This window comes from Excalfactoria chinensis, chromosome 19 (genome assembly GCF_039878825.1).
Source record: "Excalfactoria chinensis isolate bCotChi1 chromosome 19, bCotChi1.hap2, whole genome shotgun sequence".
Taxonomy (NCBI): Eukaryota; Metazoa; Chordata; class Aves; order Galliformes; family Phasianidae; genus Excalfactoria; species Excalfactoria chinensis.
The window spans coordinates 5,772,126-5,796,353 of NC_092843.1; the positions used below are offsets into that span (position 1 = coordinate 5,772,126).

At 55.0% G+C, this 24,228-nt stretch overlaps 3 protein-coding genes across 7 annotated transcripts in view; 1 reads left to right on the plus strand and 2 right to left on the minus strand.

Moving 5' to 3' along the window:
* Positions 1-110: 110 nt before the first annotated feature.
* LOC140260783 (multidrug and toxin extrusion protein 1-like) lies at positions 111-5,634 on the minus strand. 4 transcript variants are annotated; one of them, XM_072353453.1, is made up of 18 exons: positions 5,393-5,634; positions 5,014-5,160; positions 4,804-4,905; positions 4,588-4,656; positions 4,276-4,424; positions 4,150-4,192; positions 4,023-4,067; positions 3,668-3,765; positions 3,410-3,507; positions 2,638-2,751; positions 2,485-2,552; positions 2,168-2,276; positions 2,003-2,078; positions 1,864-1,933; positions 1,505-1,637; positions 1,135-1,229; positions 746-875; positions 111-654 (listed from the first exon to the last, which is right to left on the minus strand). In XM_072353453.1, exons 1-18 carry the CDS (start codon positions 5,507-5,509, stop codon positions 452-454), a joined length of 1,866 nt encoding a protein of 621 aa, XP_072209554.1. In that variant the 5' UTR covers positions 5,510-5,634; the 3' UTR covers positions 111-451. The 4 variants fall into 4 exon arrangements, with proteins under 4 accessions (XP_072209554.1, XP_072209556.1, XP_072209557.1 ...); XM_072353455.1 differs by having other exon boundaries at positions 335-654; positions 4,588-4,628; positions 5,393-5,519; XM_072353456.1 differs by having other exon boundaries at positions 335-654; positions 4,588-4,628; positions 5,014-5,194; positions 5,393-5,484.
* Positions 5,635-6,249: 615 nt separating this feature from the next.
* On the minus strand, positions 6,250-13,954 carry LOC140260786 (multidrug and toxin extrusion protein 2-like). 2 transcript variants are annotated; one of them, XM_072353458.1, is made up of 17 exons: positions 13,786-13,954; positions 12,543-12,644; positions 11,984-12,052; positions 11,604-11,752; positions 11,342-11,384; positions 10,769-10,813; positions 10,252-10,349; positions 9,924-10,021; positions 9,464-9,577; positions 9,156-9,223; positions 8,937-9,045; positions 8,469-8,544; positions 8,220-8,289; positions 7,832-7,964; positions 7,632-7,726; positions 7,307-7,388; positions 6,250-7,017 (listed from the first exon to the last, which is right to left on the minus strand). In XM_072353458.1, the coding sequence occupies exons 1-17, from the start codon at positions 13,894-13,896 to the stop codon at positions 6,779-6,781; spliced, it is 1,701 nt and encodes a 566-aa protein (XP_072209559.1). In that variant the 5' UTR covers positions 13,897-13,954; the 3' UTR covers positions 6,250-6,778. The 2 variants fall into 2 exon arrangements, with proteins under 2 accessions (XP_072209559.1, XP_072209560.1); XM_072353459.1 differs by lacking the exon at positions 10,769-10,813.
* A 3,747-nt stretch (positions 13,955-17,701) lies between these two features.
* The window catches only part of NXN (nucleoredoxin), a 47,916-nt gene continuing 41,389 nt past the window's right edge, over positions 17,702-24,228 (plus strand). The window contains exon 1 of the mRNA XM_072353439.1: positions 17,702-18,057. Within this exon, the coding sequence (XP_072209540.1) occupies positions 17,740-18,057 (318 nt within the window). The 5' untranslated portion in view covers positions 17,702-17,739. The remainder of the gene's footprint in view (positions 18,058-24,228) is intronic.

The following is a 24,228-nucleotide window of genomic DNA, read 5'->3' on the forward strand; positions in this document are numbered from 1 at the left end:
TATGGACAGGACAGCCCTTGGCTGAGCAGCTGGCAATCACCTGCAATGGGATTTCTATGAACTGCAGGCCTGATCCTTGCCGAATAAAGCCTCGTTTCACCACAGAAGCTGTCAGGGTGTCCCAAGGCAGTGCCTGAAGGACAAGCCCAGCTGAGTTCATTCTTTATTTGGCATTGTCAGAGCAGTGGTGTGAGCCACACAGCTCCGATCAGTGGGTGAGAGCTGCAGCATAGGCAGGAAGGGGAAGCCTGCATTGCTCGGTGTAGCAGCCCGGAACGGTGCTTCTGGTGTTGGAGCAGCTGCAGGGCCGTTCCCAAGCAGGAGCCGATGAGACGCTGCCAAAGGCTGAACCCTACGGGACGTGAAGGTGCAGTCCGGTCTGTGCTTTGCGCATCCATCAGCCAAGAGGGGCTTCGGTCCCCAAAGCCAAGTCCCTGAGCCCTGCTGCAGGTCAGTGTTTGCTGGTCACGAGCTTTATTACAACGCCGAGTGCCAGCACTACGATGGCCGCGGCCGCCGCCAATGCCCGCCGCAGGATCAGCCCCCGGCTGAGCGCAGCGCCCTGCAGCGCTCCCCGCGGCTCCTCCTGGAAGCTGGCACCCTCCGTCCTGGTGATGCCCGTGAGCACCACGCCGTTCTGCGCATCCACTCCCGCTGCAATGAGATGGGATGGGGTCACCGCGAACCTCCGCCGGGGATCTGCGCACCGTAAGCACGTAGCCGTCATCCCCAGCCCCGGCCGTACCTACGCAGCCCCGCACCGCTGCGGCAGGAAGGTGAGTGTGGGGCATCAGGGGTGGCCCCTTGTTGTGGGGCTCGGGGTTCTGGTGCTGCTCCTCAGGCTGCTGCGGGGTCACTCCTGCACGGCGCTGAGCCTGGAGGGGCGGTGGGGTCAGCAAAGGGGGGGATCCCCACCTGCAGTGCCTATGCACGTTTGTATGCCCAGATATGGCACAGTAAAGGATTCCCCCGGTGCCCCAAAGCTGGTGGGAACCTTAGAGCTGTTAGCAAAGAGGGGCAGCTCGAGGCACATGCTGGGAGGAAGCAGAACATGAAGGAGCATCCGTGGTCCCAAACACGGAGCCCTGGGGTTTTGCCATCCCATCCCTCTGGGTGGGTGCAGCACATGGTTACCTCCTCGGCTGCCTTCCTCCAGTCCATGCGGCAGATGTAGATGAGGAAGCAGGTGCAGAGCATGGAGACGCAGACCAGCATGCTGAGCCACAGCCCTGCCGGGGGCATGCGGGTGTCAGCTGGGCACTGTCACCAGGCAGACCCAACTGAGAAGGGACAGCGAGCCAGGAATGGGGACATCACCAGGGATGGGGATGGGGATGCCCAGCAGAGCTGCAGCAGTGGCCTTCCCCAGGGTGATGTAAGTGGTGCACTGTGACTGTCCCAGTCTGCCCCAGTGCTTCCAGTCCCCACAGCACTGCAGAGCCAGGCAGAAGGAGCCATAGGGAGCCACATCCATCTGGAAGGTTTGGGGGGGAGGGGGCAGTACCTATGACACCGATCCTGGCCACGAAGAGCAGCACGGCCCCCAGGGGCAGCCCCACACCATAGTAGCTCACAGCGTTGAGGATGGCACCGAATTTCTGCTTGCCTGCGCCCCTGAGCACCCCACCACAGGCACACTGCGGGGAGAGGGAGCAGGATGGGGCTGAGTCTGGGGCAGTGAATCAGCCCTGAATACAAGACTTCCCCTGCCTCCCATCATAGAATCGTTAAGGTTGGAATAGGACCTCTAAGATTATCTAGTCCAAGCGTCAGCCATCACCACCATGCCCAGCAAACCGTGTCCCTGTGCTCATTTCTCTTTGCCCCATCCAGCTGAAAGTAGCAGCATCCCCAGGGACTTACACACGTGGCTTCAAACAAGTGGAAGACAACGTAGACAGGCATGACCGAGGCCACCAAGTCGATGATCTCCCTGCAGACAAAGAGCCAGCAGTTTCTTTTTGGGAGCAAACATCCATGGCCGGGAGCTGGGGGCACTCACTTTTCATTGGTAAAGATATACCCCAGCACGTCCTTTGTGGCAGCTAAAATGGCTCCTACAGCAATGCAGAACCCACCTGGAAAGCAAAACAAGGAGGTGAGTGCATCCTGATAGCAACAGGGAGCCTGGGGCAGAGAGCGAATGGGGCAGAGCATTGCTGCTGACCTGTGCAGAGCATGCTGGTGGAGGAGGATCTCTTGGCCACCTCGATGTCACCGGCACCCAGAGCATTCCCCACCTGCACACTGGCAGCTGTGCCAAGCCCCAGGGGGATCTGCAGCCACAAGGGGTAAAGACAGTGGCAGGAGGGACAAGGGAGCATCAGGCTTAATTTTGGTCATCTAGTCCAAGGGGAGGAAGGAGCAAGGAGGGACTTGAGCACGGGGAGGGGGGATGTAGAGAATGGAGCTGAGCTTTGGCTGTATCTGAGCTGGGACTGACCCTAGGGAGCCTGATCTGAACCCTGAACCCCCATCACTTACCATGAAGGCAACGACGGACACCTCATAGATCACAGACTGTGCTGACAGCTCCACGACACTCAGCAGCCCTGGGGGCAGGAGGTTCAGGTGCTCAGCTCCTGTGATAACCGCAGTGCCCCATCTCACCCTGGCATCCCCCCCTTCTCTGCTGACCTATCAAGAAGCTGCCGATTTCATAGGTCCACCACTCAATGCACATCATGAGCATGCTGGGGATGGCCAGGGAGGTGAAGCTGTCCCACTCCAGCAGGCACTCTTTGGACCAGCCTATGGAGAGAAGAGGGGATGGAGGTTGGATATTAGGTTGGATATTAGGAAAGGTTTCTTCTCAGAAAGAGTGGTGGTTTGTTGGAATGGGCTGCCTGGGAGGTGATGGCGTCACTGTTTCTAGAGGTGTTCAGGAAAAGATGTCACACTGAGTGACATGGTCTAGAGCAATCACAGGCATGGGTTGGTAGTTGGATGTGATCTTACTGGTCTTTCCAGCCTTAATGATTCTACAGAGATGGTCCATCCTGATGGAAGCCAGACTGGCCAAATATCGCCCCCAGGAGCTATTAGCAGAGCCCCCCAGCACAGCTCTCACGGGCTCCGTGTGACCTCTAGCTGTGAAGCATTGCACATACAAGCTGAGCTGCAACACTCAGCTCATCCTTCCTGGACCAGAGCACCTGAGGACAACCTCATGCCTACGCCTGCGCTCATCCGGCTCTGGGGCCAAACCCTACAACGCCTCGACAAAGGGCTTCCTTCCTCCCCAATTAATGGTTACCGCCAACGCATGCCGGGCTGCCACTGGAGCAGCACAGTGTCCCAAGGCTGGGGTTAATGTTTTTCCTCCAGCACTAACAGAGCTCACTCAAAAGAAACAGCAGCAGATTGATGAACGCCTGCGTAAAGCAGAAACTGGAGGGAGGTGCCTTACCTCCCCAAGTCTTCGCGTGGAGCTTCTTGCCTACAATGTACAGGAACAAGAAAATGGTTTGAGAGTACTGAGCAATGGTGTTGGCCCAGGCAGAACCCCTGGAAAGGAAATGAGAAAGGCTGTTGGCATCGTGCTCACATCTCTTGGGTGTGGGGTGTTGGAGCCTAATGGCCCTGGGAGCACCAGCCATGGCTGATGGTGTGGTGTCCCCAGAAATGACCTTTTTGTTTCCTTTTTCCCCCTGCAGGCATTACTCACACAATCCCCAGGTGGAACACATAGAGGAAGACGGAGTTGGCGATCACATTGACTATGTTGCCGATGAGCCCGCTCAGCACCACAGGCCACATGATCATCTGCAACAAGGGGTGAATGGGGGCTGCTATAGATGAGGGAAGACCCCACCAGCCAGCAGCCCATCCCCACAGCTTTAACAACAAAAGGAAACTTCTGGCATTGGAGGTATAGCTCCGAGATGGGGACAGTGATGGGACGTCCATTGGGAAGAGGGATGGTTTTCTCTGCAAGGGCTCCCCATGGTGTTTTATGGGTGTGGGGTTAGGGGAGCCCTCAGCTGTGAGGAGCCTGAATGGGCACAGGGTGTGGGACTCACCTGGTTCTGCAGGTACCTGGTCTCCAGGTTATACAGAAATACCGCCTGGAAAGCAAATGGGTGCGTGAGCTGGGACCGGTGCTGGGACAGAAGGATGTAAAACACATGGCCAGCAGCCAGGGCTTACTGGGAGAGCAGGGATGAATGCCATCACATAAAGCTGGGTTAACCTGGGGGACACAAGAGGCATAATCAGTGAGGGCCACGGCCACCAGCACCCCACCAAAGCAGTGTTCCCTGGAGGCTGCCCAACCTGGAGACTTCGGGGTCCTGGCGGATGAGCAGCAGGAGCTGCTCGATGTTGAGGAGCACAGCGCAGCAGGGGAAGCAGCAGAGCAGGAGGATGAGGATGGCACGCTGCAGGATCACTCCCACGCGCAGCAGGTTCCTGCTGCCATAGGTCTGAGGGTGAGAGCACGGCGTGAGCTCTGCTCCTGGGAAGGGCTCAGTATTTCCTCTGGAGTTCAGTGCTCCCGGTTATGGGATGGCTGCTGGAGCTCAGCAGCATCAGGTGATGCTTGAAACCCTGTTGGGTGGCCCCAGGGCACGTGGCAATGACACCCACCTGTGATATCAAGGTATCACATGCTGAAGACAGACCGTATCCTACAGAGATGGCAGTGACATTTATAACCTGGAAATGGGAATACAAACTGAGAGGAGTGAGTACTGAAGGTTTTTAAGTTGAGAACAGCTCAAAGGAGGCTGAAATCTCCTCTGTTCCCTCTGCCTGCAGGTCTCGGCCACCCGTCCCCATATCCCAGCCCCACAGCGCGCTCACCGCGATGGCCAGCGTGACGGAAGCCAGCTCGACCTTTCCCAGGTGTCCGCAGAAGATGGAGCTGACCAGGTGTATCAGGAAAATCAGCAGCTGGATCAGGATCTGAGCGTGGGGAGAGGAGATGCAGAGGTCGGAGATGGAGACGGGTGGTGGGGACAGGAGGGCAGCGTGTCAGGTAGCCCTCGGCTGCTCCCCTCCCTGGGTCCTTACCAGCGGCCCCGCCAGCACCAGCAGCTTCTTCGCATCCTCCCAGAAGCTGTCTGGGATCAGGCGCCGCATCCAGCGGCATTTCTTCCTGCCGCCCCCAGCTGTCCCGTCGCCGATGCCGTTCTCCTCGGGCCGCTTCATTCTGCCGCTCTGCCGGGAGTGAAACGTTCCCTTTCTCCGCGCTCTGTTAAAGCCGCCGGGTGCCGCAGCCCGGACAGGGCGAGCAATGTGTAACCTGGGGGTGAACTTCAGCCTGGCCGGCTTGGCTGCGTGCGGCCGGCAGCGACGGGCAGGGCAGGGAGCGGGGCTTTGGGCAGCGCAGACCCGGTGTCCCACTGCAGAGGAGCCCAGGAGCGCAGTGCAAACCTGCGAGCCCTCGTACCCTGCTCTGCCGTGTCCGGTAGGCAAGAAGGTCGTCCTCCTGTCCCAGCAGAGATGGAGTGTCCGCGGGTCCGCCCGCTGCTGGCGGCTGGTTGCGAGTGTTCTGGGCCGTTCTCATCCCAGCTCGGCGTTGGCCACGACGAGCCGGCCCCGTTGGCTCCAGCTGCCTGTCCCGCACAGCGCGGCCGCGTCGGGTTTCAGCAGCGCTGCTCTGCCAGGCCAAATATAGCGTCCTGCCCGGACCCAGCACACGGTGCTGGCAATGGCTGGGAGCTGCTGCACTGGGAGCAGCCCCTGCTCTGCATAGAGCAGATAGTGGCTCCATGCTCGTCCTGCTCTTCCTGGGCTGTGGTGTCAAAACAACAGTGACTGCAAGCAGGGCACGACCTGTCGCATCCTCCCACACCTGGGGACAGCCCACTGAGGCTGTGGTTAATGCCTGCTGTGAGCTCCTGTATGACCCATCTCACCCACAGGCACCCAGTGCTACGTGCCAGGAGATGCCTTGCACCGTTGGAGTTGCTGTTTGCTTCTGAGGGCTGAGCACCATCACTGCTGCAGGTAGGAGAGTTCATACAGGGGGCAGGCAGTGCTGTTAGCACACGTGGCATCCCTTGGGCAGCACCAGACCACCATCCCCAGTGAGAACCAGCAGCAGTTGAGGTGCACAAACCCCTGACTGCTTCTACAGCCTGAAACCCCTGAGGCCAGGACTTAGAGGCCTTAGAGGAGTTAGTGTTTAAGGTGATTCTCATGAGAACTGGTTATCTACACAGACCAGCACACGCCTCCCCTCAACCAGTTTAGCAGTGCCAATGACCGGGGTCACGTTCACACCCTGTTAACAGCACAACATTTACTCAGAAAACTTTTATTGTATCAAAATCCCACCTTACAAAAGTGCAAAGAAGAGTTGCTTTAGGCCACGTGCCGATCATGCAGGGCTGGCGCCCAGTGCCCTAGCAGAGCAGTCAGCCCATTTCCAACACAATGGGCCTTGCACAACAGTGGGCTCGGACACCCTGAGGTGTGCAAAGGACCACACTGAGCAGGCAGTCTGGGCCTCTGCCATTAGCAAATGATTTGGACAAGTACTCCCAGCAAGAAGAAAGCAGGATGGCAGCACGAGGTCCCTTTCTCCACCCCTGGCCACCCCAAAGGTAGGTTCCAGCCTCCCAGAGTGACATCCCCCAGGCAGTGCTGGAGAAGGGACCAGATCTCAAGCTCAACCCCTTTAAAAACCATGTGCGTGGGACAAGATATAATCAGAAATGGAGCAAAGTGAACTCTGTAAGGGGCTGAGGGAGAATTACTTCCTGCACCATCCTCCTGGGGCATCACTGTGTGCCCTCCTGCACAGTTCCCTGGTGGCACGTCGGTACTGCTTCTAGCTGTGGGCTGTCTGGAGCCGGACCAGCACACCCACCAGCAGCACAGCAAGGGCAGCAGCAGCAGCCAGCACCCGGCAGACAATCAGGGCCCTCCACGCTACAGCAGGAGGAGCAGAGACATCCGCTGGCTCTTCCTGAGTGATGAGCTGGTTGTCTGGGTGCCTCTCACCTCCTCCCACCATGCTGTCAGGCAGCACCGTGGTCTCCACATTGTCTGTGTCTACAGAGATGTAATCTGTGCAAGAGAGGTGAGAGCTGTAGGGAAGCTGAGCTGCAAAGCCAGGAGCTCCCATCTGCACCCCACCCAGCCCTGAGGGTCCTCTCCAAAGGCTCAGGGCTGAAGGGAGATGCAGGTGTTTTCTGTCTCTCCCCTGAAGCAGCCAGGGTGGTGATAAGGTAACGGGGACCAGCACCAGACACTGTGCTCATTGCAGCTATTGGGGCTGGAAGGACAGACACCACAGCCAAGAAGAGGAAGGGCTGGGTGGAGGATTTGTGCTCCTTCCCTGTTGTGAGGTACGTACCTATAGCAGATGTTTTGTTAGCAGCTGTGCCATTGGAGTTCACATCTTCCAGCTGTTTTTTCAGACCAGCTCGGACCTGAGCCTAAAAGCACACACAAAAGTGTTGTCGTTCTCAGAGCAGAGATGTGCTGCCCAGCCAAGCAAACCCGAGCCTCCTCCCTGACCCTCCCAAAGCAAACACGCTTAGCACCAAACTGCTCCAGCACTACAGAAGAGGACAGATCTGGTGTCACTTTAGCTCCCCACAGACAACTTTACTGCTGTTCTGGGGCAAAAACTGGTATAACACCCACTAAGAGCTACTGCAGGGAAGCACAAGCCTTACCTCTTCTGCAGCTTTCTTCCAATCCATGCGCATGACAAAAGCAGAGAAGGAGAGGGATTGCAAAGAGATACAAACGATCATCCCTACCCACAGACCTGCCAGAATGGAAATGAACTTTAGCGAGCGCCGATGGAAACCCCACCATGGTCAAAATGCCATACAGAGCCAACCCTGCACTGCTGAGCAGAGGGTGCACGTACCCAGCACCCCCATTTTGGCTGCAAACATCAGTGAGATGCCAATGGGCAAACCGACAGCGTAATAACCGACAGCGTTGGCGATGGCCCCCAGCTTCTGCTTCCCTGTGCCCCTCAGCACACCACCACAGGTTGCCTAAGGAAAGCAGCAGGGAAGAGGGAGAAGTTGAGAACTACAGGAGAGTTGTTTTGCTGCAATGCCAAGAGGCACCTGCAAGCACAGGGCACGTGGAGGTGCTATGGGTGATGCAAGCTGCTGCTGTGATGGTTATTTTTCAGTTTGCTTCTCTGTATCGTTGTAAGAGATCAAGAAAGAGATAAAGGCAGCTTGGCACGCTCCATTGTGCCTCTTCTTGCAGAGAGGAATCGCTCCCCATGCTGGGATACTCACTGCTGCTGCATCAAACAGGTGGAATGGAGCAAAGATGATCATCACTTTGGACACCAACATAACGATCTCCCTGTTGGAAAGAAGGTACGTACTGATCAGGGAAAGCAGCACGGCATGTTCTCAAGGCGCTCTGGTTCTCACACATCCCCTGGGCCAGCTGCAAAGCCTGATCCCAGCCTCTGAGCTGCTCCTGGGCAGATCGTGTTACCCAAAACGGTAACAAAACTCCAAAGAAAGCTGCCAACCCACTTGTCATTGGTGAAGATGTAGCCCACCACGTCTTTGAGGGTGCCCAGTAACACTGCAACCACCACAGCGAAAACTCCTGAAAGAAAAAGAAATAATTGAACCTCAAAGGCTGCATGTACTGCTCCGGAACAGGTCCAGACCTCAGGGGCTCCATGTGATGGGGATGGGGCTTGGCAGACCTCCCTGTGTTACTGCAGAACAGGACAAGGCTGCTGTCCTTACTTTTCCCCTTGATACTCCATCCACCATCTGGAGGTGGAAGACAGAATGCTCAAGTGTGTTTTATCTATCCAAGCCTTTGCACTGGGTTCTAACAGTGCAGAAGAGCCAGAGTCTCACCCTGTCCAAACAGAGTTATTTGAACAAATGGGCTCGGGCTGCTGGGGGGTGGTCACCAGCCCTGTGAGAGGTGAATAGAACCTGTTGCTAATAATTCTTTTATTCCCCTCTGCAAGGACCTGGGCTGACCTGCGCACAGCAGAGCAGTGATGCAGGATGTCTTGGCTTGCACTACATCCCCTGATCCCAAGGCATTGCCCACTCTGACACTCACGGCCACGCTGAAGCCCAGAGGCACCTGAGTAGCAGCAGATAAAGAAGAGGTGAGTGCCAACAGCCTGCAACAATTGTCTTCTTCCCCAGCAGGGAATCTGCAGCTGATCCCAGTTCTGTGCACCCAGTCCTTACCATGTATGCTGCAGAGGAGAGCTCGTAGATGATAGACTGAGCACCCAGTTCCACCACGCTGAGCAGCCCTGGAAAAGATTGAGCACTTTGTTAATTAAGTCAAAATTAGCTTCATTAACTTTTCCTTTGCTGACAGGGAGGCAGTGACTACTGGGTTCCCATCTAACACGTGTAGCAAACTGCAGAATCAACCCCGCAGAGGAGGCTGCTGTCAGGAGATGCTCAGGGACACACTCACGAGACAGCCACCAGAGCAGGCATGGCTGGAAGATGCTCTGCTGAGCCACGGAAAGAGAATCTGGACTCACCAGCCAAGAAGCTCCCGATCTCAAAGGTCCACCACTCAATGCACATCATGAGCATGCTGGGCAGCGCCAGCTGGATGTAGGAGCCCCAGTCCAGGAGGCAGTCTCTGGTCCAACCTGCACCATAGGGGTGAAGGAACACGAGTGCATGATCCTCCTTTTCCTTGCTGAATGGGAGCCATGAGGTCATGTGGATGCTCTAAAGACAGCATCCCAGCCACAGCTCCTTGGGATGCTGTGGGACACCAGCCTAGAGCTGCTGTACCACAGAGCATCCCAAAGGTGGGGTGATCAGGAATGGGCTTGAGGCCACAGTAAAGGACCTGAGGTCATGGCTACAGCCTCTCCCATAGTGAGGAGATGGTAATCCCTTTATCAGACCTACACGCCAGGTGCTGGTGACAGTGCCACATCCCCAGGGCCAGGCACTGGTCTATTGAAGGGTTAAGCTCTGAAGAGTTACCTCCCCATGTCTGCACGTGGATCTTCTTCCACCACACAAAAAGGAAGAGAAGGATGGCCTGAGTGTACTGTGAAGCAGTGTTGGCCCAGGCTGAGCCCCTGCGGAGAGAAACAGGCTGATTATAAACAACACCCTCACCCACTTTTCAGCTCCAGACCTGCTGGCAGGCACCTATCCCTGCTGCAGAGATGGACCAGACCCCCCCTGGCCTGATCTTTCCATGCTGATTGGCTGGGGACAGCGGGTTGCTGCACATGGTACCCAAGGTAAACCCCAAGTAAAGCCCTGCACCCAGGGAGAGGCTGTCACTGCCTCTGCTCACACTTACACCATGCCCAGCTTCAGTGCATATAGGAAGAAGGCGTTCATGGCCACATTGAGGATGTTGGCTGCAATTCCTGTCACTATCTGAGGCAAAATGATTGCCTGGAAGACAAGGAGAGACTTTAGACTTTGCTTCTCCGGCACTGCCCAAGATCCCAAGCCTGCAGCTACGACCCAAGCTACCATCCAGCAAACACTGGGAATACCATCATCAGTGTCTGAGGAGCAAGCCAAGAAAGTGGCTTCTGTTTCAGGTAAGATCAGATTGTATTAGACATGCATTAGACAGCGTGCAGGGCTCAACAGTTGGCACAATCAGCTCAGTGCAGAGTTCAGAGGTAGCAGCAAGAGGATGGAGCAACCCAAAGGCAATTCCCACGAGCTCCTCCTGTCCCGCAGAGCCAGCTGCAGGCTGTGGAGCACACATTCCTCAGCCCAGCTCTCCCCAGGACAGGATGAACTTAGATCCCCAACCTTATCCACGTTCCTAGGAACTGGCCCACAGCCCGGTTACACAATACCTGACTTAGTAAATATCTTGTCTGCAGCTGGTACAGAAACGCTGCCTGCAAGAGTCAGAATTCACCTGGTCAGCACTGCTGTACTATGGTTCAGTGGCCAGCTACAGTTTAACACCTACAGCAAGATACTACCCACAGCTCTTGCACAGATGTGTCAGGGTGCCACAGCACAGCATGCTGCCCACGCTCCCGTGCCTATGCTTGATTTTAACCTTGGAGTACAGCTCCAGCTTAGAGGAGCTTCTCCAGAGAGGCAGATAACAGCTGAGAGCTCAGTGGCTGCACGTGTGTGAGCTGCAGCCTTTATCACAGAGCTGACTGCAGCACTCAGTTCCAATGTCCAGAGCTTGTAACTTGTTGTGCAGAGACGTGGCCTGCAGTAAAAGCCTCTGCACACTAATACGAAGGAATGCATGTTTGCTGGTCCAGCAGCTGCTGGCCAGTGTGCATCCATTAAGGCTTAGGAGGCTCAAAATCATGCTGCCTTGTGATCTACAGAGCAAAGACCCTTCCTCCTTTCCCCATTTGCCACTGAGGGATGCAGAGCTTCTAAGAGCTTCAGCAGCAACTTACAGGAAGAGCTGGAATGAAGATCATCACGTAGACCTGCGTTAACCTGGAAAGAGAGATGTTCAGCCAATTAGCGAGGCAGGAAAGCAAGAGCCAAACCAAGCAGAGTTGTATTTGAGCTCCACAGAGCCTTGATTTCAACACTATGCAGCAACCCAGCCACAGCCAAACAGCCAATGCAGATGGGCCTGACCTTCAGGGCCTGCAGGGCTGAGACCTGATGTGCTGCTGGTCAGAGAAGGGTCACACTCAACCTCACTCTGACCTGGAGACCTCGGGGTCCTGCCGCAGGAGCAGGAGGATCTGCTCAGTGTTGATGAAGATCGCCCAGCAAGGAAAGCAAAACAGCATCAGGATGAGGATCCCTCGCTGCAGGATGGTGCCCACTTGCTTCAGGTTCTTGCTGCCATATGTCTACGTGAGGACAGAGGACCAAAGTAAGAGTTGTGGGGAACTAAAGTGTGAGGGCAAATGCTCGAGGCTGGGACAGCAATGGCCACCACCAGGCTGGTTGGGTTTATCTGGCTCTCTGGTGGATTATGCTTCCTTCTGCTACCCATCCTCCCACCTTTTGTGTCTGAAACCCACACTGCACAGGAGGTGAGACACTGCCAACCCAACAAGGAACGGGGAGCTGCCACCAACCTGGGACATCAGCGTGTCACATGCCGAGGCCAGACCAGAACCAACGGAGATGCCGATCACATTGATGACCTGGAGGAGACATGAGTGAGTTGGGTAAGTGAGAATCACAGGGAATGTGGCCCAAAGCATCACGTCCCTCCCAGCTGGGAAGAGAGACCGTCCTGCTGTGAGTGTTTTGGGAAGCTTCCAGACTTGCTCTGTTTTTCACAGTAATACCTTCACATTACCTAAATAGTCTGTTCCCTGTTATGATGTGAAAGGGAACATCTAGCAAGAGATGAACAGCTAAAGGGCTACAAACAGTGCAGCTCCCCACCACACACACAACTAGGTCTTGCTGGCCTTGCACAGCTCACATCTCCTGCCTCTGCTCTGGGCAAAGGAAGGAATGATTTGGTGGATGCAATCTTTGTGTTGCATCAAGGCTGCGAGCAATGAATCCTCAGATCAGCATCTCTACAGGGCTTTTCTTTTTCCCCTTCTTCTTTTCTATTCCCCTTTTTTTGATGTCTCACCATTTTCATGTTTCAAAGCGGATCATAAGCAGAGCAATACGTACAGACACAGCCAGAGTCACGGCATCAAGCTCAGCTTTCCCCAGATGGCCGCAGAATATGGAGCTGATCACACTGATCAGGAACCCCAGCAGCTGGGCTACAAACTAGAATGGGAAGAGGAGATGGAGAAGTGAGCACCATGGGGACAGAGGAGCACAGCCCTTCCCCTGCAGCTGGGCCACGACCAGTTGGGTCTGAACCAACTTCAAGCTTCCCCAAGGTTGCTGGTGGCTTTGTCCTTAAACCCGGGTGGTATTTTGGTGTTACATGTCCTTGTTTAGCTGAGGCTTAATGGCTCCCCTGGAAAGCTCCTTTTCCGTCACAAAAGCTGAGAAGGAAAATGACAACTCCCAATGCTTTCTTGCACTTCCATGCATCCGGGGAAAGTTCAGCCCCACAAAACACAGTGTCCTCTCCTGCACCTTCCTCTCCAGCAAGGATTGGTGATGCTGTCACAGACAATGAGCTCAGGACCTCATTTTTCTTTGGCAAGAGGTCAACCCCAATGCAGCATGGAACAGCTGGAAGAGGATGGTAAGAGCAAGAGACCCCAGGGCAGGTGGGTCCGGCTGGGGGCTGCTCACACTCCTGTCTTCCTTGCAGGCTCCAGAGCTGCTGAAGAACTGGCTCCTGTGAGCTCTGAGGAAGCACCAAACCAAACCTCTCACTGCTGCCTGCTGATGCTGCACTGTCTCAGGCCTCGGCATGTCCAGGCAGCTGTGAGTAATCCCTGCAGCAGAGCTCTGTACCTCTGTGAGTGCTCCAGCGCAGGGCTGGACATGACAGCTACACCTGGCAAACAGCACTAAGGTTTGCTCTGAGGTTCTCTGTGCCCACCAAGCAGGGGATGGAAGCGCTGAGGGGCTGATGGGCACCACTACAGGAACGGAAGCCGCTGTGACTTCCTCTGCTGCACCGTCGGGTCGGGGCCACGTGGGTGTCAGCAAGGACATCTCCCCGATGTCTACCGGGAGGGCTGGAGGGCTCGGGACACGCAGCATGGGGCCAGCAGCAAGGCCCGGGCTCCCAACGCGCTGCCGGGGTAGGGAGATGGCTGGGAGGGAACCTCCCGAGCTGGATGACGGCTGAGGGATGAACCGCAGCGGTTTGACTCCAGCCGAGCCCTGCCCGTGTTGGCAGGCGGCACCGAAGCGCTTCAGAGCAGCGCCGGCTCCGCGGAAAGCTCCGTTCTTCGGGCCCTCCCGCACCCCGCGCCGCTCCCCGCCCCGCAGCCCCGGTTCTCACCACCGGCCCCGCCAGCCGGGCCAGCTCCCCGCTCTCCCGTCGGACCCCCGCGGGCAGGAGGCGCCGCGCAGCCCGCAGCCACCGCGCCGTCAGCCCGCCCGTCTCCGCCATGGGGCCGCTCCGCCGGGGCCGCCCGCCCGCACTATGGGCACGGCCTCCCCGCCCCCGGGCCGTGGGGCTGCCGGCTGGGGGCGGTGCGGGTCGGCACGCCGCGGAGAGCGGGGCTGAGCCACCCCCCCCCTTACACACACTCACGTGTAGGCGGAGTCAGAGCCCAGAGGGCTTTATGGGGAGGGGGATCGTTCGTACATGAGGACCCCCATATCTGTGCCCCCCCCCCATCCCACAAGCAGGAGGACGTGGGTTTGGTGGCCAAGGTTTGCCCATCGAAGACAAAGGGATTTCTCAGCACGTACCCCGGCAGTGTCTCCCCTGCCATCAGCACCCTGTGGATTCCCCGCCGGTAAGGGCTTGTCATAGAATCACAGAGCGAATCACGGAGCCATTCGGGTTGGAGAAGACCTCTAAGAACCTTAATTCCACCTTAATTCCCCCCCCCCCCCCCCCATGCCCCCTGACCACGTCCCTCAGTGCCACATCCCCACGGTTCCTGAGCACCTCCAGGGACTCCCCCACCTCCCTGGGCAGCTGTGCCACTGGGACAGACTCTACTGACTGCTCTCACAAAGAAGAAACGTTTGCTACTGTCCAACTCGGAACATCCCTTGGCACATCTTAAAGCCTTCACCTCTCAGCCTCCAAACCAGGGATCCCCCATCTGCCCAGCTGGTGTTGCCAATGGTGGGACCATACTGGGATGATTCTGTGCTCCTACAAAGGTGAAATTCTGCTTATGTGCAGGTGGCTTGGAAACAAGTAGCTGTGCCCGAATCTATCTCCAACACATGGAAAATTACAGTGGGAAGGGAGGATTGCTTATACGTAGAAGCTGTAGCTGCTCATACGCTGCCTCTGTGACCTGCAGCTGTGATGTCAGCTCCCAGAAATGGAAAGCCTCGTTAATGTTTCACCTTCCCCTTTGCTCCTTTGGCGAAGGTGTGACATCATGCAGTGCTTGCAGCGGTGGTGAATCATCGCCATAGGTGGTGAATCATGGACTTTATGTGCCATAATAGAATCTGGGCATCACAGTGGCTGATCCCACTGTGAGCTGACCCTTGAGATAACAGGATCTGCAAATCTGCACCTTTGGGGCAGCTGTGAAGCCATAGAAGTCAGCAGTGGGTGATGGACGTCCCTCCTGGCAGTCACAAATCCACTGCCGGATGGATGGAGGGTTCCTGTGGTGCTTGGAGGTAGGAGGGGACAGATAAGGCTCTGATGGTGCCATTCAGTCCCCAACAAGCTGAGTGTGTGAGTCCCTTTGAAGTCTGCCGTGATTCTGCTGGGACAAAAGGAATCCTGTTCTGGCAAAGAGAACCAACAGAAACTTGGGGAAAAGGGATAAAACCTGGCTTCGTCAGGCTTAAAGGGGACCTAACATTGTTGGCCTGGATGACCTTGGAGGCCTTTTCCAATATTAATGGTTCTTTGCAGTGGTACCTGCAGGCTCTGGGCTAATGGAGAGCCGAACACACACAGAGGGGCTGTGATGAGGCAGGCTGAGCCTCACGCTGCCATGTTTGCTCCATCCCTTTCCATAGCAGGGATAGGGACGGTGCCAGCTGCCCTGTGGCATTTATGGGGCCCATCTGCTGGACCCCCATCCAGATGGTGAAGGTCAAAGGTAGGCTGGCCTTGAACCCGGCTCCCCCAACAGCCCGGATGTGTTGCAACACCAGGGAGATGAATTTGTAGGGTCAAATTCCTCCAGAGTGTAACATCATTGAATGTGAGCAGCTCAGACCCCCAGCTCTGTGCTCAGGCAGCCTGATACCTCAGCATGGACGTGTTTAAAGGAATGCATGCGTGACTGGTGAGGAACCAGCTGGAGCACAGAGCTGAGTTCAAAATCCAGCTAAATTAGAAACTAAAGAGCCTTTCGCAATGAAATGGAGTTTTGTTTAAGCATCGTGCCCTGCCCGGGGATGGATGGAGCACTGATTTGGGATTTGGCACTGCTGTACTGGGGACATCCCAGAGCAGCCATCTTCAAACTGTGTAACCACCCAACTGCTGAGAAGGTTGCTGTTTGTATGTACATATACATAGATATATATATATATATATAGCAAAGCATGCTAATGATTGTAGGCTACAGTGAGCCCAGCTGCAGGGCAGCCTCTCGATTGGGCAGGCAGGGGCAGTGTTTAGACTCACATAAGTGTTCTCAGGTTTCCCCATGACCTGCAGCACTGCTGAGGCTGCACCTTGACTACGTGTTCACTACAAGAAAGACTTGGAGGCCCTCGGGATGCTTCCAGACAAGGGCACCAGGGCTGTGAAGGATCCAGAGCACAAGATTAGTGGGGATCGACTGAGGGAATTGGGATTGTTCGATGAAGAGGAGGCTCAGGGGAGATCTTGCTGCTCACTCCAGCACCCTGAGAGGAGGCTGTGGCGGGATAAGAGTCTCTGCTCCCAGGTAATAGCAATTATGGGAATGACCTCGCGTTGCACCAGGGGAGGTGCGGGTTGGATGTAGACTCTATAAGTTCACCCTGCAGGTCGCCTGGCTTCTTTGGATCCGGCTGAATTGGCGTTCCGCTCCTGCTCGCATTGCCAGCTATTGAATAAAGGTCAGAACATCCGACAACTCAGCGCCCGCTCCGGCTCCGCGGGCAGCGGGAGATCCCGGCCGCAGTTCCGCCTGCAGCCGCGAGGTGGCGCCAAAGGACCGGAGACTGCGGGCCGGGCCGGGCGGGGGGAGCGGGGTCCGTTTCCGCAGAGCTTCGGCCCGTTCCTCGTTCGATCCGGTTGCTCTTTGAAGAGCAAGAAACTCTTTTTAGTCGCTCCGTGTCTCTCCTGCTCGGTTCACTGAGTGCAGGTCAGGCCCGTTGACTGCAGCTGTCAGTTTTATAGCAGGGTCTTTATATCGCTGCATGGGTTCATTTGAGTTCAGGGCCACAGGCTCAAAAGCAGCTCCTCTGCCCTAATGAGCCCCGGTACTTAATTAATGCAGATAAGGCAGGACAAATAAAAACAAGGCAAAACTCCTCCGGCTTTGAACCACCCCGAGGGAGCAGGGGCTTGGCGCAGGAAAAGAGAGATTGTAATGCTGTAATAACAATGATAATTAATTGTATTTATAAAGCATCCCTTGACGGTTCTGGATGCCGTAGGATTCGAAGCACCGCTGGAAGCAGCAATAACAGGAGGCCCGAGGAGGAAGAGCTGTGGGAATCGCTGTCTGCATTGGCAGCCATTGGGAGCCGTCCCAGGAAAGTGAATGGGGATAAATGGGGATAAATGGGGATAAATGGGGATAAAGGGCCAGGAGGGCACAGCTGGGCTGCGAGGAGCGAACCTGCTCTGGGTTGTGTGTTATGACCCACGTGTTGCTTCCTCCCTTAACCGCATCCAGGTGGAATAGAGGCTGGAGGAGACCTCTGTGTCCGATGGTGTTACCCTAGCAGCAATCCTGCCTGCTAACCGTGCCCTTTAGCACCACGCGGACCTGGATCCCCCGCACGGCTGGGTGCTGTCCCAGCTCTTTGAGCATCCTCTGCCACCGCATCAGCTGCGGGATCCCCTTTCTGCTCTCCGTCTCCTCCGTGGCAGCACCGCACTTCGTGTCGCCACGTGGAAAACAAAAGGACACTTTCCAGCCTTCCCGAACCCTCCCCCTGTCCGCTCCGACCCACCGGGCCGAGCAGAACCGGCCGTCACCCCCCCCCCCCCCCCCAACCCCACCGGCACCACCCGGCAGCCCGCGGGGGCCGGGCCGGGAGCGGGGGCGGCGGCGGCGGCGACGGGGGCGGGTCTGTGCGCACAACAGCGCCCCCTGTTGGGCCGGGCGGAGCAGAGCGGGATCGGGGAGCGGAGCGGCGCGGGATGGCGGGCGCCCTGACGGAGGTGCTGGGCGAGGTGCTGGTGGCGGCGGACGGCGAGGAGGTGTCGGTGTCGGCGTTGGCCGCCCGCGGGGTCTCGTTGGTGGGGCTGTATTTCGGTTGCAGCCTCAGCGGTCCCTGCGCTCAGCTCGGCGCCAGCCTGGCCGCCTTTTACGGGCGCTTTAGGGGGGAGGCGGCGGCGGCCGGAGCTCAGCGCCTCGAGATCGTCTTCGTGTCGGCGGAGCAGGAGCTGCAGCAGTGGCAGGAGGCCGTGCGGAACATGCCGTGGCTGGCGCTGCCCTTCGCCGAGAAGCACCGCAAGGTGAGAACCGGAGCCGGGGGGTGGGAGAAGGAAGGGGGGGGATGGGGGGGGGCTTTGTCCGATGGGGGGGGGGCGGTGGGGCCGGAACGACGCGAGGGGGGGAGCGGAGCTTCCGGAAAGTTCTGCGCCCCCCGGGCTGGGCGGTGGGGTCCGGGGAGCCGGGAACGGCGGCGGGGCTGCGGGCTGCAGCGGCTGTAGGAGGGGGGTGGTTGGAGCCGGGCTGGGGTTTGCTGGGGGAAGGTGGCGGGTTGAGCCGATCCGGCGCTGCTCGGTCGCGGTGTTGGCGTAGCAGCTGCTACCTGCCGTGTGCTGCAAGTTACGGCCCCTCATCTGCGGCTGGAAAGACGGAGAAATGGCAGACAGAGCGCTGTGCAGACCGAGAGGCAAATACCAGCTGTGCATGTTCAACGAGTTCCCGGCTTTGGTATTTAAGGGAAAAAAAAACCCACCGAAACAACAACAACAACAAACAAAATAGAAGTCTTTGCAAATCGAAGCTCCCCTGAAAGCCATTCAGCAAGAGCGAGAAAGATGGAGCCCCGCCGTGTCATTTCCCAGCGTCTCGCTGGAGTGTAACTGCAGCTCCTGTCTGAGCGCTGTGTGCGATGGGGAGCTGCACCCCAAAGCTTTGGGGCTGGGTGCTGCAAGGTGCAGCTGCCCTCCTGCTGCATCAGCACCGACATCTTTAAGATGTTGGCTGCTATCTGGGCTCGCCGTTGGCTGTCCCCTGTCCTGAGAGGCGTCAGTGGTGACATTTCAGCTCCGTCTCCTCCCTGCAGGGCTACTTGTTTGGGTGCTTCCCCTGGAAGCCAAAGTGCTGCTGTGTGAGCTCTGGGGTCGGCTTTACAGCCAGGAACTTGCTTTGTCCCTCAGAGGAACTGCAGCCAAACGCTGCTGTCTTTAAAGCCCAAAGCCCTCTGTGCAGGGCCACGAAGGGTTGTGGTTCCAATTAGAAGCTGGCAGTTTGCTTGCAGAACAGCACACATTGTTTACACGGGGGGTCTTTCTGCCTGCCATATTTGCTTCAAAGCTTCCACTACAACAGAGTTCAGCTGTTGGGATATAGGTAAAGTGGAAGGTGGCAATAACTTTGTATTCTGGTCAGTGCTTCCATCTATTAGGTTGCGAGAAAACACACCATTAAAAGATGGCAGGGTCTTAAATTCTTATTCTAAGAAACCCTGAGTGAAATTCAGGATTATTTCTGTGCGGAGTGTAAAGCAATGGAAGCTTGTGCTGTGTGTTTTCAGAGCTAAGCAGATGTGATGTGGCTTTGGAAGGAAGTTTAATCTGCGGATAACAGAGAACCTATTTGTAAGTTATAAGGGCAATTACGTCGGGAGATCAGATTTCTAAACAGGAGATTTATAATCTGTAGCTCAGGCAGCTCCAAGTCTGCTGGTATAATGGGCTGATTTGTCAATAGTCAGAAGCCTAACGACCCGGCTTGTCTAGAAAAGCACAAACTTTGTATTTGTCAGATGCCAGCAGGAGCCGGGGCTGTGCGGTGGATGGGCACAGCCTTGCAGGCTTTGTTTGTCTTCGAACAAAAGCATTCATAACCAAAATGCGGACCGGCTTCTTGTGTTATGGCTCTTTGGCTCTGAAAGCTCTTCTTAAGCGCGGTGTGAGCCCTGGTAAGAATTGTGTTGTAGTTTTAGTGGCAAAATGGCATCGTGTGGATACGGAACAGGGATGGGAGAGATGTGCACGCATTGCCTTTCTCTGGTGTACATTTGTGGCTCTGGGCAGCCTGGGCTGGTGGTTGGCGACCCTGCACATAGCATGGGGGTTGGAACTGGATGATTGTCGCGGTCTTTCCCAACCCAGGCCATTCTATGATACTCTGTGTTGTTTTATTCTTCTCTACATTACTCCCTCCTCCCAAGCTCAGGCTCTGGATGCAGATAGGGTTGAAGGACCAGCTTCTTTTTGGGGCTTTTTATTCCCACAGTCCTCAGAGGAAAACAGCATCTCGCTCCCATGGCAATTGGAGCAAGCAGTGCGGGCTGTCAAAGGAAACAGCCACTCCTGGTGGAATTCCTCAGTAACTCAATAATGCCAGGCTGCAGATAGCAGGGGCGGAACAGCCCGCAGCGACCGGTTGAATTGGGGTAACTTCAGCATCTAGTAATTTCTGTCTCCAAACGAGTAATAAAAGAGAGCAGCAGAAGTCAGCAAACATGTGGACGTGGGGAAAGCCTTTGATTAATGAGGAGGATGGCACCGTGCCTCCGTCTGAGCCACAGACAGCCACGTTATTGGCTTTTATCAAGAGCACCGAATGAGATCGGAGGCCTTGGGCTCTTTATCCACATCCCTCAGTGAAGCGGTTCGTGTCTGGCTTTGGGGACAGATCTGCAGCTGTTGGTGATTGATTTATCTTCTGGTAGTGCCTGGGGTTGCTGAGCAGAGCATGAGAGAGGGATGTCGATCCGTGCCTTTGTTTTTTTTGGGGCTTTTGGTTTAACGTCACCCTGTGGTTATCTGCTTGCATGAACAGCTGCTCAAGTTTTGGAGAACTGGTTTAATGATGGCAGTAATTGCTGACCGCTGCCCCAGCTCGGTCATGTCAGCAGCCCCATCTGCCTACGTGCCTTGGAACGGGGTGAGATGGGATGGGGCAGCAGCCCCACCACCTCTTGGGACCATCTCTATGGTCCCCACAGCTCCTGTTCTGTGGGGTGAATTTAGGAGCTCGTGGGATGTTGATGGTAGCCAGCCTTGTGCAGGAGCATGCCATGGATATCAGCAAAAAGCAGGAGTGCTGCTGCAGTGGCACAACTGCCCGGGGAGCTGGGGGAGCTCTGACCCTGGGGGGGTTCAGGACCCTTGGGGATGCAGCACTGATGGATGTGGTCAGTGGGCAGAGTGAGGTGGGCTGGGGTTGGACGTGGGGATCTGAGAGTTCTCTTCCAACCTGAGTGATTCTGGGGTTCTGTCCCCCCCAGCTGCGTGTCCTCTTAGTGGTTTTTGGTACAAAACTGCCCTGTTTTGGTGTCAGGTAGGTGCTGTCACACATCCCTACAGACGGAAGCATGGCAGGCTGCCATGACTGCCAAGGGACCATCAAAGTCATCTCTGGGAGAGAAGCACTGCATTTTTTGCTATTTATTTACCCTTGCTTTTGTTTTTCCTTGTTACTTACTCGGCGCAGTCACCTTTCTCACTCTTTTTAACCCTGGATTTCCTAATTACGCCGTGTTGGTGCAGCCATTCTGAGCACAGAGCTGTCTGTTCTGTGCTCTGCCTCCCAGTCTCTGTTTTCTTTCCACTGTATTTCTGCATCTGCTCTAATGTTGCCCATATGAGTCCTGGGAAGGCAGAACTGCTTCCAGCGGGGCTGAAAAACTTCTCTTCTGGTATTAAATAAACGCAAAGCACATTTATTACATTTCTGTGATTGCTCTGTAAAGTCTCTGAAAACAATTGGAAGCTCTTTCTGCTCGTGCTAGTAAATATGTTTTGCTTGGTTTTCCTTTATGCTGAGGCTGGATTTGTGTGTGCTGCTCTGTACATTATCTCCCACACTAATATGAAATGCGTGTTCCATGATAGAGAGGCGTGTGGTCTTTCTCTGTATGAGAGAGAAACCTCTTCTCTGTTTATCCCTAAGGAGGTAGAAGGAGCCGAATCTTCCTTCTGGATGCTGTTTTAGTGGCTGGTCAAATGCAATGGGCTGTCTGATTGCTTTCTGGGGAGGTGGGGAGACTCCAACCTTTGCATCCAGCTTAAGATATAGCCCAATTTTCGGGTACTTTCCTCATTGCAGTCACCATCTGCTGAGGTCTGGGAGGCAAAGTGGTCAGCACAGATGTGGGATTTGTCTGACAGAAGATTTGGTAAATCACTCGAAGCAGCTTTTGAGTTTCATCACATAAAAATATCGAGTTAATAACTTTCAGCTGGATCCCTGACTTTGTGTTTTCGGGGTGGGAATGTGTATGAAATGGTTGGCTCGCAGAGACATAGATTGGAAAAATATGGACTCTTCATGACATCAGGCTGTTGAGTAAGAAACGAGGCATTTGCAGCACCAACTGATTCTTTGTTTGCTTTGAAACCGACCGGTTCTGGAGCAAGGGAATGGGAGGTGTATGAGAGCAGCAGCGAGAAGCCCATGAGCTTGAAATGAAAACACTCGTTTACAAATGCAAGGCTGACGGTTTCATTTGTTGCTTTCACGTTGCTGAACTAAGCGAGGCAGCTTTACTCTTTAAACTGATCAGCACAGTTCCAGCAGTGCATTCTTTTAGGAGCTGAACTGCTTGACAGGAGAAGGTGCAGAATGAAGGTCAGCTCTCAGAAGTACAGCAGTGAACTTTATGGCTCAGGAATGGCGATTCAGTATTTCCACGTGGTGAGGACGGCACCAAAGCCAAAACATTCCCTAATTCTTGTTGATGACGCTTTTCCAGGTTAATTCTGAGCATGTTTTAAACAGCTTTGCAGCTCTGCACTGACCCTCTGTGCGGCTCACAGTTGTGCAGAGCCCCTCATCTTTCAGTGGAATCCCAGCCAGTGTTCTCAGGCTGTGGATATAATCCAGGCCCTGCAATACCTCTGCTGACGTCCTTGGAGGTTGGGTTTTGCCATACATCCCAAATGCGGCTGCCTGAGCACTTGCCCAGGGGAAAATCCATGTTGTGCATGTCTCACTGATGTGTCATCTGCTGTGTTGTTTGTTGCATCCTTCAGTCGATAAGGGCAGATAGGCGAGGTGTTGCTCTGAGAGCCCTCGGGCACCATTCCATAAACCTCAGGGGTCTCTGGATAAGGCCCACGCTCTGCTCAGATCCTCCAAGCTCTGCTGGCATGCAGCTGGGTCTCCTGCTGGCCTTTCCTTTGCATTCTGACCCATCCCCACCGCGCCGGGCTTTTCAAGCAGCTTGATAACATTTAGATTGGAAATGCTCATTTTTCACTATTGAAAACACTCCCTTTGTACCATCACCTGTAGCTTTCTGCAGGTACTTCCTAGAGAAGGTCTGTGTGAAATGTTCTTTATTAGCAGATAGAAAGTTTGGAGAGTGTCGAGGGATTCAGGGAGTTTTTTTTTGATCCTTTCTCATGGACATATTTGTCATGTTTCAGAGCAGCTCACGGTGAGGTTAGCTCATGCTGGCCGGGATAAGGTTTCACTTCTGTGTTTTGCATTCTTGCTTTTTCAGCAACGTTCCCAGCGTAGAAGTTGGGGTATGATTTTAATCTAAGTATAGTTGAAAGATACCACACTTCACCGTGAGCAGACCGGCCCTCCTCCCCAGCAAGGCAGACTGAACAAAGCCATCATCTGCTCTGCACGGTGCTGGCAGATGGAGGGGTGCAGGTGAAGCGGGGTGCTGCTGGGGCTGCAGTGCACCCAGCTGAACCCAAGAGAGCAATTTTGGGCAGCGTCTGCCTGCTGAGAAGCTGCTTGCTGTGCTGCTCTGCTCCTCCTCCTTTTTCTCCTTCCCCTCCCATTTTTATCAGGGAAATAAGTTCCAAGCAAAATATTCCAAAGTGATACTTAATTACTCTTTAAAATGCAACTATTTGTCTTATCAGCCCCGTGGATTCGTGTTTGCTGCTTTGATTTGACAGTTAGTAGTTTGTCATTTTTACAAAGCTTACACACTCCAGGAATCTGTGATTTTTATGCTTTTGAAAGGAAGAGATGTTGAATTAACTGCTGCTTTGAACTATTCATGGATAATTTCAGGCCCCCTGCTTTCAGCAACTAACAAGCTGACTCCTGAGCTTTCAGGCTGGGTTGAATACTGAATAATCATGACTTTGTAGCTGTATGTGTTCTTTAAACCAGTTCCATAACACATCACAGCGTAGCGCGCCGTGCTGGAGACGCTCTCTAGACAGATCACTTTGTGCTAATGCCATCTCCATGCACTAACAATTAGGAAAGGGAAGAGTAACACAAACATGGTGAGGGTGTTTGGATTCCTTGTGACTTGTGCTTTCTATATGTTAATTTCCTTTAGTTTCTTCACCCCATTCCAGCCCTTTCTGGTCTTTATGCCTTAACTCTCTACGCTGGGTTTTATTTTAACTTTCAGCAGGGGAACATCTGATTTGTTTGAATTCCAGCCGTGCCATACAGCCCTGCTATGGGATGCACTTTATCACAGCCATTTCAGAGAGGAGCAGCTGCAGTTGTAGGCACTTGAGGGACCC